Genomic DNA, 17,816 nt, shown 5'->3' on the forward strand with positions numbered 1-17,816 from the left:
GGTTCATTGCAGCGAAGTCACTCTCATTGTTTCAAGTCCTGATGTTATATATAAAGTATATTTGGATCAAGGATAGATCTTTTATTAAGAGAACTGCGCTGGTAAATCATGGTCTGCCGTGCCAAGGGTGGGAAACGTTTTCCTGTGCTGGTCAGCATTATAGGGGCACAGCATCAGATCCTCTGTGGTACCAGCAGACACACTCGAGGAGGAGGAGGAGGACCCCGCTGAGACCCGATACATTCACTAGACTCCCTCCAGTGCTCTGACAGGCTTTGTACAAGTGTACAAGCTGGGGCTGAGGCCCAGCTAGCTTTGCAATAAGCCCCAGTTGTATCATTATTTGCACCCCCCTTTTTTTTTCAGTAGAGTAGTCCTGCTGGATTTTCAGCTTGGTAATCTTCCGAGTAGCTATGCTTTGACCAGCGCTGCTTGTGAAACTGATTGTTTGACTGAGGTAGGATTTGGGTTTCAGAACCGGACTAACCCCAGGCCCAGCAGTCCCATAAGCCTCAGCGCTTGCAGGTCCGTCTTGCAAGTCGATGACTTTTTCAAGTGTTTTTTCTGTGTCTGTTTTGTTGCACAGCGACGCCTGCGTCACCTTCGAAGCATCGCAGCCCGGAATATTGTTAACAGGAACGGCTCTCCGCTGCTGGACACGCTCTTTACACTGCACTTGTGCGCCGGCTCTCGAATATTCAGAGGTAAGCTGCTGTCAGCTCACAAACAAAGAGCTTGTGTAGAAGGGCTGGCTTTGGCTACACCTGGTCTCTAGTGTTTGATTTGATTGAAATGTTTGCGTGCTCCGAATGAGTGTAAAGAAGAAGTGAAAGATTCTCTGCAGAATTGTTGTGTGTGTGTGTGTGTGTGTGGGTGTGTGTGTGTGGGTGGAGGGTGGGGTAGGGGGGGGGCAGTATAAATGATCATCTGTCTAAAACAGCAGTGAACGATGACGGGGACACAGTAAAATGAGGATGATTACGTTATATATAGAAACTTAATCAAATAGCGAGCTTGTTGAAAATTGTGGCAGCGCCACATTGATCACGTCACGTGCAGTGTGCCCCTGGTGGCTTTTCTTCTAAAATTAGAAGTTTTAGCCCACTTACCTGCTGGATCCAGACAGGCGGCAGAAGGAATGGTTTTTCTTTAAAGTTTGGTTTTCAAAAAGTCTTTTCCTGCACAATTGTAAAGCCAGTTTGCTTGAAACTTTTGCTTCAAGATAAAGATCCATATCTTGTACTGGTTTGTTCAAAACACGAATGCATTTTTCACATTGCTTTCATGTTACACACTAAACAAAATACTGACGCATCGTCATTTTTTCCCCTGTCTTCAGCCTTTTACAAGAGTGAAGTTGTAAGAGACTCATTGGTAAGTAGGATCTTCAGCATGTTATAAAAGATACACTGTATACATGTATTTAATATTAGTGCTATACTAAAATGACACATTCTTGAATATAAGGCTTCATAATAGAATATAGAAGTGCTATTCAGGCGCTCAGTGGTTCCACTTTAATTTTGGCTGGAGACTCGCCTCGCCTCGCTACAGCGTCCCCTAGTGGTCAAAGGCCAGACTGAGACCTTCGGGCTGAACTCTGTCCTCCAGGATGCAGTAACTTGGCAACACCCAGTGCATGGGTACAGTGCTATAACTGGATAGTGACAATCTTCAGAGTTATTAATGGGGAACTGCTGATCAATGCCAAAAGCTACACAACAAGAAGGGCCCAGCATACAGTACAGCACATTGCTCATTTAGAGGTTTCACTTTCCCATGCATTGCTGGTATTCAGTTGAATAGAACCACATTCTTGTAATGTTTAGTGATGTTAACAAGGCGGTCAGTAAACCCTCCTTGGTGGAAAACAATATTACAGACTGTACTGGGCAGAATTGCATTGAGCATGAGAAATTACGAACAGGGGCTGCTGCTTTTTATGCATCTTGCAGTAGGAGTGTGCAAGCACTGCAGTTACAGTAGGTGTTACAGGGGGGTTAGTGTTGGTTGTTGGTTTAGAAGTTCGCATTCTTAGAACACTGGAATCCTCCTGCTGGAATGCCCCATTCGAGTCAGTTCCATGGTTAAAGTTCCCATGAATGAATCTCACAATCCCTCCATTTTTCTCAGCAGCATGTGATTGTGTTCTTGCAGTTCAGAGACTTGCTTTTGGATTAGTGGTTCAGCCTGGATTCGGAAGAGAGTTTCATCCGAGTTCAGGAACGGCTATTGTTTGACTTGCACCATTCCTTTTGCAAAGGAAACTGATTTGATGTTATAAGCAGTATCTATTAATATTAACAAAAAGGGAAACAAAACTGAACCAGGTAACTACAGACCAGTAAGCCTGACTTCTATTATATGCAAACTTATGGAAACTATAATAAGATCCAAAATGGAAAATTACCTATATGGTAACAGGGTACTGGGAGACAGTCAACATGGTTTTAGGAAAGGGAGATCGTGCCTAACTAACTTGCTTGATTTTTTTGAGGATGCAACATCGATAATGGATAATTGCAAAGCATATGACATGGTTTATTTAGATTTCCAGAAAGCTTTTGACAAAGTCCCGCACAAAAGATTAATTCTCAAACTGAACGCAGTTGGGATTCAAGGAAACACATGTACATGGATTAGGGAGTGGTTAACATGTAGAAAACAGAAAGTACTGATTAGAGGAAAAACCTCAGAATGGAGTGTGGTAACCAGCGGTGTACCACAGGGATCAGTATTAGGTCCTCTGCTATTCCTAATCTACATTAATGATTTAGATTCTGGTATAGTAAGCAAACTTGTTAAATTTGCAGACGACACAAAAGTAGGAGGCGTGGCAAACACTGTTGCAGCAGCAAAGGTCATTCAAAATGATCTAGACAAGATTCAGAACTGGGCAGACACATTGCAAATGACATTTAATAGAGAAAAGTGTAAGGTACTGCACGCAGGAAATAAAAATGTACATTATAAATATCATATGGGAGATATTGAAATTGGAGAAGGAATCTATGAAAAAGACCTAGGAGTTTTTGTTGACTCAGAAATGTCTTCATCTAGACAATGTGGGGAAGCTATAAAAAAGGCTAACAAGATGCTCGGATACATTGTGAAAAGTGTTGAATTTAAATCAAGGGAAGTAATGTTAAAACTGTACAATGCACTAGTAAGACCTCATCTTGAATATTGTGTTCAGTTCTGGTCACCTCGTTATAAAAAAAATATTGCTGCTCTAGAAAGAGTGCAAAGAAGAGCGACCAGAATTATTCCGGGCTTAAAAGGCATGTCATATGCAGACAGGCTAAAAGAATTGAATCTGTTCAGTCTTGAACAAAGAAGACTACGTGGCGACCTAATTCAAGCATTCAAAATTCTAAAAGGTATTGACAGTGTCGACCCAAGGGACTTTTTCAGCCTGAAAAAAGAAACAAGGACCAGGGGTCACAAATGGAGTTTAGAAAAAGGGGCATTCAGAACAGAAAATAGGAGACACTTTTTTACACAGAGAATTGTGAGGGTCTGGAATCAACTCCCCAGTAATGTTGTTGAAGCTGACACCCTGGGATCCTTCAAGAAGCTGCTTGATGAGATTTTGGGATCAATAAGCTACTAACAACCAAACGAGCAAGATGGGCCGAATGGCCTCCTCTCGTTTGTAAACTTTCTTATGTTCTTATGTTCTTAATATAAGTAACTGATTATAAATAGTGAGGCATTTGAATCCACTTCATGTGAACTCTCCTCACTATATGTATGGTACACAAATCCTGTCTTACTAATGTTGCATGTTTTTGTGAGGCTGTTGAACACCAGTTCCTGTATGTGTTGCTCTGTTTTCTACTACAAACCTAGAATCCCACATGGAGGAGTGTAGACTTTGCTGAGCTGCCAGAGGAGCTCGACATGTCTGTGTCCTGCTTTGTGGTGCGGATCTGGGGAGGGCGACTGGAACAGTACCAGCTGCTCATAGAATGGAAGGTGAATCTGGACGGGCTGAGATACACGGGGCAGCAGGTAAGGAGAGCCTTGTGTGATGGTGCTGTAAATAAAGTTCTGAATCCGAGTCTCCCGTGTGTCTCATCTTGTGAGATGCCCCGTATGCATTGCACTAAGGTTGAACCCTTCCATGAGTGAAATATTGAAAAAGTCGTTTTGTGTCTCTCATGTGCCCCTGTATAAAGACTAGAAGAGAGTTTTATTGCATCCGTACCCATATGAGGCTGCCATGCATGAAAGGGTTAAGCATTCTTTGTTAGTGTGTGAAATGCAATACAAAGATATTATTCTTTGTTAGTGTGTGAAATGCAATACAAAGATATTATTCTTTGGATGTGTCACAAACTTAAAGGCTTGTTGCCAGTATTTTAAGTTGAGTAACGTGGAGAGCAGTACGTGGAGACTGGACAGACCATGCTATGTTTTTCATATTAATATATTGTTTCATAGGAATGAGTTTCATATTCAGATAAACACAAAATGAAAGTTTCTCTCTCTTTTTTTTTTCTGTTTTTTTGTAATCCCAGATCCGGTCTCGTAACCCGAATGAAATAATATTTGGATTGAATGATGGCTACTATGGAGCCTCTTTTTATCACAGAGTAAGAATTAACAGTTCAATATCCACAGAAAGAGTTGGCAGTTTTAAATGTAATATTTTTCCTAAGCCTTTGTCAGAAATGTTAAGTTGGAGGGTGTACTGTGTAAGGGAATTACATTTTACATTCAGTATTTATTTAAAGTCCATTAGCTCATTTACTGTGATACGTTTATGCAGTCTTGCAAACATTAGTTGTATAATATGGGAAAGGTAATACAGACTGCTGTTGCGTAGCACTTTCTCACATTCCAGGCTTTACTATGAGCTTGATCAGCCACAGTATAGGTAACAAGCTTCGGTGTGTCTTAATAAACTCATAGTGAAACCAGGAATAGATCAAACTGCTGTGCAACGGGAGTCTTGATTTGCCAATATTTTCAAGTTTTTGATAGTGTTTAAACATTTAGCAAATGAAGTGACAGAAGTAGTAAGGATTGCTTGTTTGTTGAAGGATCCGTCGGAAGGGAAGAGCAGTTTACTGCAGGTGGACCAGAGCTCTGTGAGGAACTCCTACAGCGTCTTCTCTTTGCTAAGGTAAGATGGCTCTTCGGTGAGGCAGCAGCATGCGAGGTGATGGCTCACAAACTGGAGTTAAAAGCCCTATAGCAGCTGCTGCTGCTGCTGTGATCCTTGCTTCTGCACCGCAGAACGAACCCTACAGTGTTGGAGCTAGGATTTAAAGTAATGAATGATTCTCTCCTCTGAGTTGATCTTATCAGTGGAAATAAGCTAACTGCTAATGAGTGAGCCGGTATAAGCAAGGACTGAAATTGGGTTTGAGTCTCTGGAAACCTGTGTGTGTTACAGGAGCAGGAGACCCACGGACTTGCTCTCCTTCACCAGCCGCTGGCTCTGTCAGTCTGGTCAACTCCTCCCACTGTGGTCTTGCTTATTTCCCTCCACAAGGGGGAGCCATTCTCCCAGTTTTTAATTTTAAAGTCAGGAAGTGCTTGGTCCAGTAGATCTCTTCAGAAAAATGATGTATCTAGCATTATTTCAATACATGCACGCATTGGGATTTCCAGTGCTTGAAACCACACGTCTCTGAATATGCCTGCGTTGTTTGGAGCAGTGTTCTTTAAACGGCTGGGTGGGGTGGAAAAATAAACTGAATAAACAAACAAAAAAAAGCTGAACAACATTCTCTTAATCCTGTGCTCTGCCGTAGATTGAATAAGAAGGTATGCAAGCATGTGCTTCAGTTGTGAGTGTGCGAGTGGAACGTGAAGCAGGCGTGTGTGTAGCAGAACCTGATCCGTGCTCCTCATCTATTAATACACATGCTTTCTGTCTTGCTGCTGCTGTGCCCAACATGCTCTTGACAGTACAGCACTCTTACAGCAGAGAGACAGTGAGGGAGCCGTGCAGAGCTCTGAGAACAGCAGTATAGTGCTCTTACAGCAGAGAGACAGCGAGGGAGCCTTGCAGAGCTCTGAGAACAGCAGTATAGTGCTCTTACAGCAGAGAGACAGTGAGGGAGCCGTGCAGAGCTCTGAGAACAGCAGTATAGTGCTCTTACAGCAGAGAGACGGCGAGGGAGCCTTGCAGAGCTCTGAGAACAGCAGTATAGTGCTCTTACAGCAGAGAGACAGTGACAGAGCCTTGCAGAGCTCTGAGAACAGCAGTATAGTGCTCTTACAGCAGAGAGACAGTGACGGAGCCTTGCAGAGCTCTGAGAACAGCAGTATAGTGCTCTTACAGCAGAGAGACAGTGAGGGAGCCTTGCAGAGCTCTGAGAACAGCAGTATAGTGCTCTTACAGCAGAGAGACAGTGACGGAGCCTTGCAGAGCTCTGAGAACAGCAGTATAGTGCTCTTACAGCAGAGAAACAGTGACGGAGCCTTGCAGAGCTCTGAGAACAGCAGTATAGTGCTCTTACTGCAGAGAGACAGCGAGGGAGCCTTGCAGAGCTCTGAGAACAGCAGTATAATGCTCTTACAGCAGAGAGGCAGCGAGAGAGCCTTGCAGAGCTCTGAGAACAGCAGTATAGTGCTCTTACAGCAGAGAGACAGCGAGGGAGCCTTGCAGAGCTCTGAGAACAGTCTTCAGGGGTTCATCAGGCACTACATGCTAATTGACAGTGAGAGGAGTGTGAAATTAATTCACACTAGAGTTCAGTGCTGGCTTGGGAGAAATGAACTCCTGTGTTACTGTTGACCGGCAGATAGGTTCCGTGTGCACTGGAAATGAAAATCTGAAGGAAATTAAACAGCATTTATATATGTATTGGTTTCGGAGGGTTTCAATTCTTCATTTTTTTAATTTAAAATGCTACATTTTTGTAAGATGATGCTTTAGGAAGTAGAAGGAATGTAGGCCTGCTTCTACAGCAACTTCCATCTATATGTGTGTATATGTGTATATATATATATATATATATATATATATATATATATATATATATATAGAGAGAGAGAGAGAGAGAGAGAGAGAGAGAGAGAGAGAGAGAGAGAGAGAGAGAGAGAGAGAGAGAGAGAGAGAGAGAGAGAGAGAGAGAGAGAGAGAGAGATAACACTTGTAACTTGTGAACGCCTTGTTGGATAGATCTTAAAATCTTTAGGAAGCTTTTATAAAGTTGGAGGAACCGATTTCTATGACCTACTGCTTGTGTGTGTGAAACAGGCGGCTCATCTTTTTGTTTGCTTCCCTGCATCCACTCTTCTGTATGAATCCTGTGCTGCAGATGGTGCTGCTGCACACCGATATTCTCAGAACCCATGGGCCCCAGTACAGGCTTCATGAGAATATTTTGACCAATATATTTTCAGAGTCTAGGCATATCTGCCATGCGCCCTGTGGGGTGCCATTTGAAAGTGTGTTGGAAACAAAAATGTGAAATGACTTTAGCCTTGGCTGAGTTAATGCGCTCTGTGTGTGTGTGTGTGTCTATACATATACATATAATATAAAAATGAACATGTTCACCTGTACTGATGAAAACCTCTGTGCTGCACAAACACGGGCTGCTGGACCCACGTTAGGACACTTTAATAAACACCTTGCTATCTGCTCAACAGGTAACTAGTCCCTCTTCCTCTCTGCACTGGGGCGCCACCACTGTTTTCCTGGAATGCACACTTACTGGGTGTGGCGTGTATTTTTTTATTAGATTTTTTTTTTTTGCTGTGTGTTCTGGTAGCCCATCTTGCTGCCAAGTTTCTAAACACTCAGAAGAGCGTTGATGAACAAAGCGCAGTGCAGTCTGATATTTTTCTAAGAGGGTAACATTTTCTTCCAGAGTTGTGTTTTTTTTAATTTGCTGTGAAGGCGCCTGACTGTCATTTTGACAGGCATTTGTGAAAACAGCGTTGTTTTGTTGTGGTGTGGAGTTCGGGTCCCTCGCTCTCCGCATTGAAGAATCTCAAGCTGAATAACACGGTGTCCGTGATAAGCCATTTCCTGCAATTCTCCCGTTTGAGCCCTGGCTCCGGTCAGTGCAGCTTGTCACTCTGTTGTGGGAGCAGTAAAGAAGTAATCAGCCACAGGATATTCTTCTGAATGGGATTAGGAGAGAAGTTTAAACAGCTGGCACAGGAGAGAGGGGGCCCTGGCCTCTGGGTTCCTGTACAAATTCAATATTTTCTGAAAAATGTAAATTGCCATATGTTAAAAAATGGCTTGCTTTACCTTTTCACATGAACCCTAAAAGCATTTCAATAAATAAATTGTTGAGTAAAGCATGTGTTCTCTGAAAATACACTGTACAGTACGAACCCATATATAGTTGTGTAGTATCGCTCATGGCTAACTTATGAGTAAACTCTGTTTTATATCTATGCACTTTACCTTTTATTTTTTGTGTTTTAAATAGGTGGTTTATTTTGTAATGTAAAATGCTAGTTTTGTTTTAACAAACAAAAGGTTTCCAAAAAGCAATGCTGTAGGATGTACGTTACATTAACCGCATGTCAACGCTGGCTGTCTGTTGCACTTGAAACTGATTATCTGCAGTGAGATCAGAGCTCATTACTGGCCTTTTATTTGAGGTTCACTGTCATCCTAAATGTTGAACTAGATGATTAGCCATGTTAACTTGAAGTCACAAAACAGACTCTTCCAGTATCTCCTTAGGATCTCCCTGAATAAGTTCTCTTAATGGGTGTAATCACGAATTTCAGGCAACAATTCCAGGTTGGAAAAACATGTTTTTGTGGTGGACACAATCTTATCTTAATGCCATTTTGTTGCGGTCCAGAGCCTCTTTGTGGAAGTCCCCTGAACTGTGCTGACATTCCCTTGTAGGCATTGGCAGAGTCGCTGTTATTTTCAATGCTGTTCATTTCAGGACACATCGTAACAGCAAAATATTGCTTAGCTGATTTTGATTTGTTTCTTATTTTTTTTTAAATGGTGATTCCACAGAGATTTAAAGGTTATTATTTTCTGTGCATAGCAAGTTTAGACAGATTCATCTGTCAAGTGGTGGTTTAAAAAAAAAATAATAATAATCTGTTTAAATGTGGTGAGAGCCCTCGATTTTCCAATGAGTATGCATGTGTAATTTGATGAGAATTATCAGTGGGCGAGTAAAACGTGTCCTGTGTTGGAGATACTGCAGAGCCTGGTGCTGGTGTTTATACATATAGCTTTTGCTTTGTCCATATTCGTTTGGTGAAAAAATTTGAAATCTCAGAAGAAACAGTTTCATTAGTCTTTTCAGTGACCGTTGTTGTATATCTTTGTGGATCAGATAAGAGGGATGCCGTAGTGTGATTACAGCACTCCCCCTTGTGAAAGCAATCGAACGTGCTTGTCTGCTCCCTTGTCTTCTCTGAGAAGGCAGAATCGGTGCTGCTGCTCATTGTCATGCATCTTCCTGGATCAGAAGGCTTCTCTGCTGAACTGCACAGTGCTGCCCAGCCTTCCCTTGCGAAGCTGCTCCCCCTTCATGTGTCATGCAAGCTCCTGTACTGTCTGCCTGTAGCACCATTGGTTTAACAGCATGGTTACCTGAGGTGTAGCTGCTGGTTTAGAAGAGCTTGAATTGCAGATCAGTGACCCAGCCTTTAGTGCTGCCATTCCAGACAGAACATTTAATAAATATTCCAGCGATGAAAGCTCTTTGCTAGTAATCCTTGGGTAACGTTTGTCTGGAAAAGGAAAATGGAAGCCGGCCCTTGCCATCTTGTTTGATTGAAATAAGTGACGAATGATGTGATAGGAATCATTAGAAGAATGTATTTGATTGCTGCTTGTTGCTGCTTGTGGCTGTAGGTGTTTTTGGTATGTGTTGCCGTACAGTATGATGAAGCTGCTGGATCTCGGCGCTCTGATATCACCCCCCCCCATCATTGCTCTCTTTGTGTCTGTTTGGACTGTGTATTGTAAGGTTAGTTGTGCTTCTGGGACACTCCAGTTGTTGTCGTGCTCTTGTGCTTGCTCGATGTGTTTGTTTAATCATTTCTACTGCCACTCGGGCACAGACTTGTGGTAATTAACTAGCCTGCATTGGAACATAAGCAGCATTTTAAATGAAAGGAGGCCATTTGGCCCGTCAGGACTCTCCCGGTTCCTAGTAGCTGATTGAGAGCAAATTCTCCTGTGAACACCTGCTGCAGTCTCATCCGTACATTCACAAAGGGTTTGTTTAAATGCCTGCTGCAGATATTTTAATCTGGAGATAAAGAAACCTTTTATCATCTGCAAACAATGTATTGTGTTTTCTAAAATGAAAGCAACAAAAAATAAAAAAAATAAAAATAAAAGCACGCCCGAGGAGAAAAGTGATCCTCAGCAGATGGCCATCAACCAAGCCAAGTCAATCTAAGTTCACAGAGAGCAGCAGTGAAGCAGGGCTCCTTTGAGAGAGAGAAGCCACAGAAAGGCTAGTTCTTGCACGTGTGTGCAGCTTGGTTGCCCGTGGGTTTTTCCATTTTCTATAGGAAAGAGTGGGAAACGTTGGCACTTCTAGACCTGGCATTGCTTCCAGCCATTTCCTTTAATCCATTTAAACTGAACAAATGAAGCATTTTGAACCCGTTTTTGAATGAATTCTACCTGCAGTGCTGCACCTGGAATGGAACCAGACCCAGAGTTGCTACCCCTGGGTATAGATGCTGAAGACTCTCTTCTGTAGAAGTGTGAGATAATACACACTTTATAAGGAGTGGAAATAATCCCTGTAACAAATACATAACAAAGGGCAAGTGGAGAATGGGTAGAGCAATGTGTGGTTCAGACGAGGGTTAAAAAAGTAGTCGCTCTGCATTGTAACATCTGGGCTCAAATTGTTTTCATGGCTGTACTGATGTAGAATGGTTTCTATGCTTTTCTTGATTATTTATTTTCAGTAATTTTTAAAAACCAATGGTTCTTGGCAGGACTCGCTCTACTGCAATTGCCCACACAGACTGCACTGCAGTTACTTCTCAAACTTTCTTACTTTGCACACTGCTTTGTTTCATAGCTCATTATTATTCTTGTGAGGTTATCACTGGTTCTTGTAATTAATTCATGTGATAGATTAAGATACAGGCAACCCATTCAGTTGTGTATGCAAGAACTCCAGGAATATATTCCCAACATACACATTGAATACTGTAAATACTTTAAATACCTGTGTGTAATACGGTTGTACTTACTGTAGCTGCACCAGTGGGTGGACTGGTGATGCATTACCTTACTGTAGCTGCACCAGTGGATGGACTGGTGATGCATTACCTTACTGTAGCTGCACCAGTGGATGGACTGGTGATGCATTACCTTACTGTAGCTGCACCAGTGGATGGACTGGTGATGCATTACCTTACTGTAGCTGCACCAGTGGATGGACTGGTGATGCATTTCCTTACTGTAGCTGCACCAGTGGATGGACTGGTGATGCATTTCCTTACTGTAGCTGCACCAGTGGATGGACTGGTGATGCATTTCCTTACTGTAGCTGCACCAGTGGATGGACTGGTGATGCATTTCCTTACTGTAGCTGCACCAGTGGATGGACTGGTGATGCATTTCCTTACTGTAGCTGCACCAGTGGATGGACTGGTGATGCATTGCCTTGCTGTAGTTGCATCATGATATCCTGAGGTAGCTTTGAAACCATATCTTTTGTGGAACCCTTTTATATAATAATGGTATGCATTTAAAAAGTTTATTCAGTCTCTATAACCCAAATAAATCAATAAACAATTAAATGAATAAACAGAGGATTGCATGAGCTAGGCAAGGCCACTTTGAAATTCCCAATACCCTTAATTGAAAATATTGGTTGCCAGCGACCGTAAGTGATACACCATTAAAAATGCCATAGACAACGGCAAAATAATGACAAGGATAATTTGTTAGCATTTTTCTTATAGTGCTAGAAACAAAAAACAGATGAACAAAAGACACATGTTTTTCTCCGCTAGTTATGTTAATATCAGTAGATGGGGATACAAGGAGGCTCTTGTCTGTCTAGTAACTGTATGTGACGCACTGTGTGGCTGGAAATGCGATGGACTTAGTTTAGGGATCTGCTTTTTCATGTTGGATTTCCAGCCTTAGCAGGGGATGTGTGCTACTAATGTGATGATTTTAAAGTCCATTTCTTTTACCTGCCCAGGTTGCACACAGCCCAGCGTGCAATAAAACAGACTCAAGCAACGGTCCAAAAGATTGGGACGGAGATTGAAGAGAAGCTCAGGCTGACCGCATCGAGTAACGAGCTGGTAAGTACAGCAGGTAACTTTCTGTTAGGGTCTGGTTCCCTTGCCTCTGGGACGTCAGTTGAAATCTGGCTCAGGTAGTCATTTGCCCTTTTTAAAAATGCTCCAGTTATGAAATGTGTGTGTGTATAATTACACTCTAATACTGACTGCTGTCTGGATTGGATTGCCCTTGTTTCAATGAGGTGTGTCTGATTTAAAGGTCTGTAAGTTGGGTCAGTTTATTTAGTGGTTCAGTCAAGATCTCCCCGTCTGTCGTTAGTGCATTTTGGGATCTCTGTCAATTGGTGAGTAAAGTACTTGCTGATTTATTTGGATCAGGAGAAGGGAAAAGTTGTAAAAATAAAGAGACGAAGAAACAGATAATGATGGAACAATTAGCCTAATCCCAAAACGTTGCCATTGCTGCAAAATATCTGTATGACAAACTTTGGTTGCTTTAAAACGCTGGACCACGGGGTTGTTGCCGGATCATCTGTTACTCTCACTAGCCTTTAAATATCAGCCCCTGGTTTGTAGCAGGGTCTCCACGCCCTGCCTTTGTGCAAAGGCTAACCTGTGATGTGAATACACTTGTTTGTCACAGGTAAAAAATAAAATAAAAGAAATGCTACCTGTTCAGCACAATGGAAACTATACTGTGTGTGCTGTTTTGGGGGGAAACACTGCGTGCCCCAATTTCAGGTATTACTGATGACAAGTAAACGTCCTCCTCGTACAACCAAAGGACAGCAGTAGCCACCGATCAGGGCTTTTATTCACCCTTTATTAAACAAACATTCTTTAGATTCTTCTAATTGACAGAGTGGCAGCTGTAAAAACGCAGCGATTAGCCCGGCTATTGGAATTGTGTTTATAGTGAACCTACACTTCAAAAGGAATTTCAGTGATTATAATGACTTGTCTTCTTAAGCAGGCTCCAACCTGTCTGTTTAAAAATAGTTCATTGAATTATTTGTGGCACGTTCTGGTTTTGAATGTTAGGGCCGTCTGACACAAGAACAATTGTATTTTTTTTTTATATCTAAACAGAGCTGGTATGAATGTAGGATGAGTAGACTTGCTGTAACTTGGTTGCGTTTTTATTTCATTGTTTTGTGCCCTGGGGGTAATGAAGTTTGATCTGCCTTGTTAGCAGGTTTAAGGTGAAACTGGAATTGGAGATGATTATTGATGGAGCCTGTGTGGGCAACAATTTATGGGCTTCAACATATCGCTTTGGCTGTTCTGGATAAATATTTGCAAGCATACTTTTATGTGTATGTGTGTGTGAAAGAGAACTTGATTTTGATGTGTGGCTTGACAAGGGCCAGTGCTGTGTGAAACACTTGCCACACACACACACACACACACACTGACTTTGTGAGACGGGTCAGAGAATGGCATTGGGAAGGCTGCCCATGTACAGCACACTGCGTCTGGCACTTTCCAAGGACACCAGCATTCAGTTCGTGCGAAAGCCGGCAGCAGTTTACACGCAGATGTAGCATGCCTGAAGCATGTGGGCTTTTAACACTTGTGCGATGGAGGCTGTATCTCTCTCCGGAGTGATTGACACCCTCTATTTCTGTACAAAGGGGTTCTGTCTTTTTGAAATTCCTTGATAAAGGGTTATCAGTGCTGGCCCAGCTCTGATTAGTATCGAGTGGGTTGGCTCATGCGAATGCCCATTGCTGCAGGCAATCAGGACCCTGTTAGCTTCCCCAGTGTTGTCATTTGCATTCTTCTTTTGGTGAGAGAGGGCTGGTAGGGGATATTAAGCCAGCCAGCTCAAATATGGGTTTAAAAGGTCAGGTTTCTATATCCTGTTGATTCATTTCAAATATTGATCACTAGACTGTGAAACAAACACATAAATAACTAGCCTTGCCAAGTATCTGCTTTGGTCCAAATTGAACTTCACCTGAAAATACAAGCTGTGTTGTGTTTGTGTATTCAGTGCTTTTAAACTTGCTTGATGGGCTTTTTTTTTTCTTAAATGTTTACTGCCCAGATTTTTCCCTGATTAAATGGATGTTGGGCACATTCTCCCCCTTCTTCTGCAGAGACAGCATCCCAGAGAGGTGTGCTGTGTCAGAACTGTGTCTGAGTTACTGTGAGCTACACACGTGAAATTTCAAACACAAACCGTGACATATACTATGCCCTGCACTACCCTGACTGCCTTAGAATATACATCCTTTACATTTGAGAATAGGACGGCAGACGTTTTCACTGCTGATTTTCCTTTAAGATCTTCACATATATCTGTTTACAAATCGTTATCACTACTTTGCTTCAAACACCTTTTCTCTTTATCTGCATAGCTGCAGTGCCAAGCATGCCTAGGCAGTCCTACTGGAGAGGTGGCATCGCAGTGCTAGGGCATAGGGGCAGCAGGTGGGGTTTCTCCCATCAATTGAATTGTGGTATGCAGTCTTAGATGAAGATCTCCCCTGGATGGCATGGTGGACTGCAGCGTGTACAGTAATTGTTACAAGCTCTTTGTCAGTTATTGGGTACCAGGTTTAGTCATTCAGTTATCTGGGGATGTTAGTGGTGTTATATAAAGCAAACCTTTGCATGCTGTAGTTGCATGTACAGTAGTGGGGGAAGTGGTAACTCGTTCTTGTTGATGGTTCAAATGGCTGGAAGACATTACATATTTGGCTGCCTAACTCGGGAAAGGACTTTGGTTCTGTTTTGCTATTAAATACCATGCGTTTCTGTCTCTCTGAGGACAGGTTGTATAGCCATTACAGCATTCCAAGAAAGACAAAAGCTCCCAAGAATCAATCAATATAGAATGAACTAATTGTGCTTTATAGGTCGAATGAAAAAAGTGTGACTAAGATTGTCTCAACTGCCTCTCGTTTAATTGGGATAGCCGCTTATTCTGGATATTGTTACTTCTCTCTCTCTCTCTCTCTCTCTCTCTCTCTCTCTATATATATATATATATATATATATATATATATATATATATATATATATATATATATATATATATATATATATATATATATAATAAAGAGCCATCTGGGATTAATCTGCTTCATCAGAGGTACCTCGGGGGTCAAGGACTGCAGGGATTCTCAATGCTTCTCTCAGGTCTAGGATATCATCTCTAGTATCATCACCCAAGAAACTTACACCCGAGAGACTCGCACTCTGAAATAACAGGCATGCACAGTGCTGTGAGAACACCAGGGTTAACGTAGCCTGCAGCAGGCACTGGGGGATCTATGCAACACCAACAGTTAAGCATGATCGCGAGGGGAGTGTTTAAACTGCGAACATCTCATAAGTAACCCATGTGAGGTGACGTCTTCCTGTTTTCAGAGACCTCGGTACTACCGGTACCCTTCATCTTCACCTTTGACCTAATAGGGCTGCCATATTGAGGCATGTGTTTCAGTTTATTGTCTTCTTGAAGTCCTAGAATACACTGAGTATTGCCTGTGGTGTTCAAACAATGCTGTAACCTCCTGCTCATGTAAATGATGCTGGCCTAGCCGCACACTGAGGCAGTACTGTATTCACACTTGCAGTCTGTTTGTTCACAAATACGTAGGTTTCCGCTCCTCAGGATCTTTTTTGAGTACTCTCACTAGGCACATTTTTCCTAGCTTTTTATTTGTGTTTTTAATAGTGGATCTTCGTTTTGTAAATATAATTATTGTGTGTGTTTTTTTTATTTTAGATGATTGAACAAGACAAAACCGAAACGAGAGTGACGCTACAGACTTGAAATCTTGGTGTTGTTCACGAGTGAGTTTTGGAACAGACAGAAGAGAGCTTTTTTTGGGACTAGAGCTGGAGACATTTTTTGCAAGCTTTTTTTGTTTTTTTTTTTATTTGTGTTTTTTAACAGTGGACACGTTGTCAAGCGAATTGTGTGAGTATTTCAAAGAAAAAGGAACGAGAGTGCATACAGTTGAAGATCTTGGTGTTGCGGAGTGAGTTGGAAAGACAGAAGAGAGCACTTGGGAGAGAGCTGGAGACATTGCAGAAGGAACAGACACTGTTGCAAAGAAAAGGTAACTCTGTGTGTGTGTGTGTGTGTGTGTGTGTGTGTGTGTGTTGGATTCATTAACACGGGGGTCTGGTAACTGTGTGTGTGTGTTGGATTCATTAACACGGGGGTCTGGTAACACTGTGTGTGTGTGTTGGATTCATTAACACAGGTCTGGTAACTCTGTGTGTGTGTGTTGGATTCATTAACACGGAGGTCTGGTAACACTGTGTGTGTGTGTTGGATTCATTAACACGGGGGTCTGGTAACACTGTGTGTGTGTGTTGGATTCATTAACACGGGGGTCTGGTAACACTGTGTGTGTGTGTTGGATTCATTAACACGGGGGTCTGGTAACACTGTGTGTGTGTGTTGGATTCATTAACACGGGGGTCTGGTAACACTGTGTGTGTGTGTTGGATTCATTAACACGGGGGTCTGGTAACTCTGTGTGTGTGTGTTGGATTCATTAACACGGGGGTCTGGTAACACTGTGTGTGTGTGTTGGATTCATTAACACGGGGGTCTGGTAACACTGTGTGTGTGTGTTGGATTCATTAACACGGGGGTCTGGTAACACTGTGTGTGTGTGTTGGATTCATTAACACAGGTCTGGTAACTCTGTGTGTGTGTGTTGGATTCATTAACACGGGGGTCTGGTAACACTGTGTGTGTGTGTTGGATTCATTAACACGGGGGTCTGGTAACACTGTGTGTGTGTGTTGGATTCATTAACACGGGGGTCTGGTAACACTGTGTGTGTGTGTTGGATTCATTAACACGGGGGTCTGGTAACTCTGTGTGTGTGTGTTGGATTCATTAACACGGGGGTCTGGTAACACTGTGTGTGTGTGTTGGATTCATTAACACGGGGGTCTGGTAACACTGTGTGTGTGTGTTGGATTCATTAACACGGGGGTCTGGTAACACTGTGTGTGTGTGTTGGATTCATTACACGGGGGCACCTGTCTTTGCAGAATATATCATATACACAAGTAACTTTGTTGTCCCCAACCTCGGTAACTTTGTAACACCACATTAACACATTGGTGTGTGTGTTGGATTCATTAACACGGGGGTCTGGTAACACTGTGTGTGTGTGTTGGATTCATTAACACGGGGGTCTGGTAACACTGTGTGTGTGTGTTGGATTCATTAACACAGGTCTGGTAACACTGTGTGTGTGTGTGTGTGTTGGATTCATTAACACGGGGGTCTGGTAACACTGTGTGTGTGTGTTGGATTCATTAACACGGGGGTCTGGTAACACTGTGTGTGGTCTGGATTCATTAACACGGGGGTCTGGTCTGTGTGTGTGTGTTGGATTGTGTGTGTGTGTTGGATTCATTAACACGGGGGTCTGGTAACACTGTGTGTGTGTGTTGGATTCATTAACACGGGGGTCTGGTAACACTGTGTGTGTGTGTTGGATTCATTAACACGGGGGTCTGGTAACACTGTGTGTGTGTGTTGGATTCATTAACACGGGGGTCTGGTAACACTGTGTGTGTGTGTTGGATTCATTAACACGGGGGTCTGGTAACACTGTGTGTGTGTGTTGGATTCATTAACACGGGGG

The 17,816-nt window shown here is 42.5% G+C and overlaps 1 protein-coding gene across 1 annotated transcript in view; it reads left to right on the plus strand.

Moving 5' to 3' along the window:
* Positions 1-108: 108 nt before the first annotated feature.
* uvrag (UV radiation resistance associated gene) overlaps positions 109-17,816 on the plus strand; it is a 48,678-nt gene continuing 30,970 nt past the window's right edge. Inside the window, exons 1-8 of the mRNA XM_041232572.1 lie at positions 109-150; positions 314-704; positions 1,340-1,374; positions 3,853-4,014; positions 4,524-4,598; positions 5,049-5,131; positions 12,141-12,246; positions 16,136-16,262. Coding sequence (XP_041088506.1) covers positions 109-150; positions 314-704; positions 1,340-1,374; positions 3,853-4,014; positions 4,524-4,598; positions 5,049-5,131; positions 12,141-12,246; positions 16,136-16,262 — 1,021 coding nt within the window. The remainder of the gene's footprint in view (positions 151-313; positions 705-1,339; positions 1,375-3,852; positions 4,015-4,523; positions 4,599-5,048; positions 5,132-12,140; positions 12,247-16,135; positions 16,263-17,816) is intronic.

Source organism: Polyodon spathula, chromosome 30, assembly GCF_017654505.1.
Source record: "Polyodon spathula isolate WHYD16114869_AA chromosome 30, ASM1765450v1, whole genome shotgun sequence".
NCBI lineage: Eukaryota > Metazoa > Chordata > Actinopteri > Acipenseriformes > Polyodontidae > Polyodon > Polyodon spathula.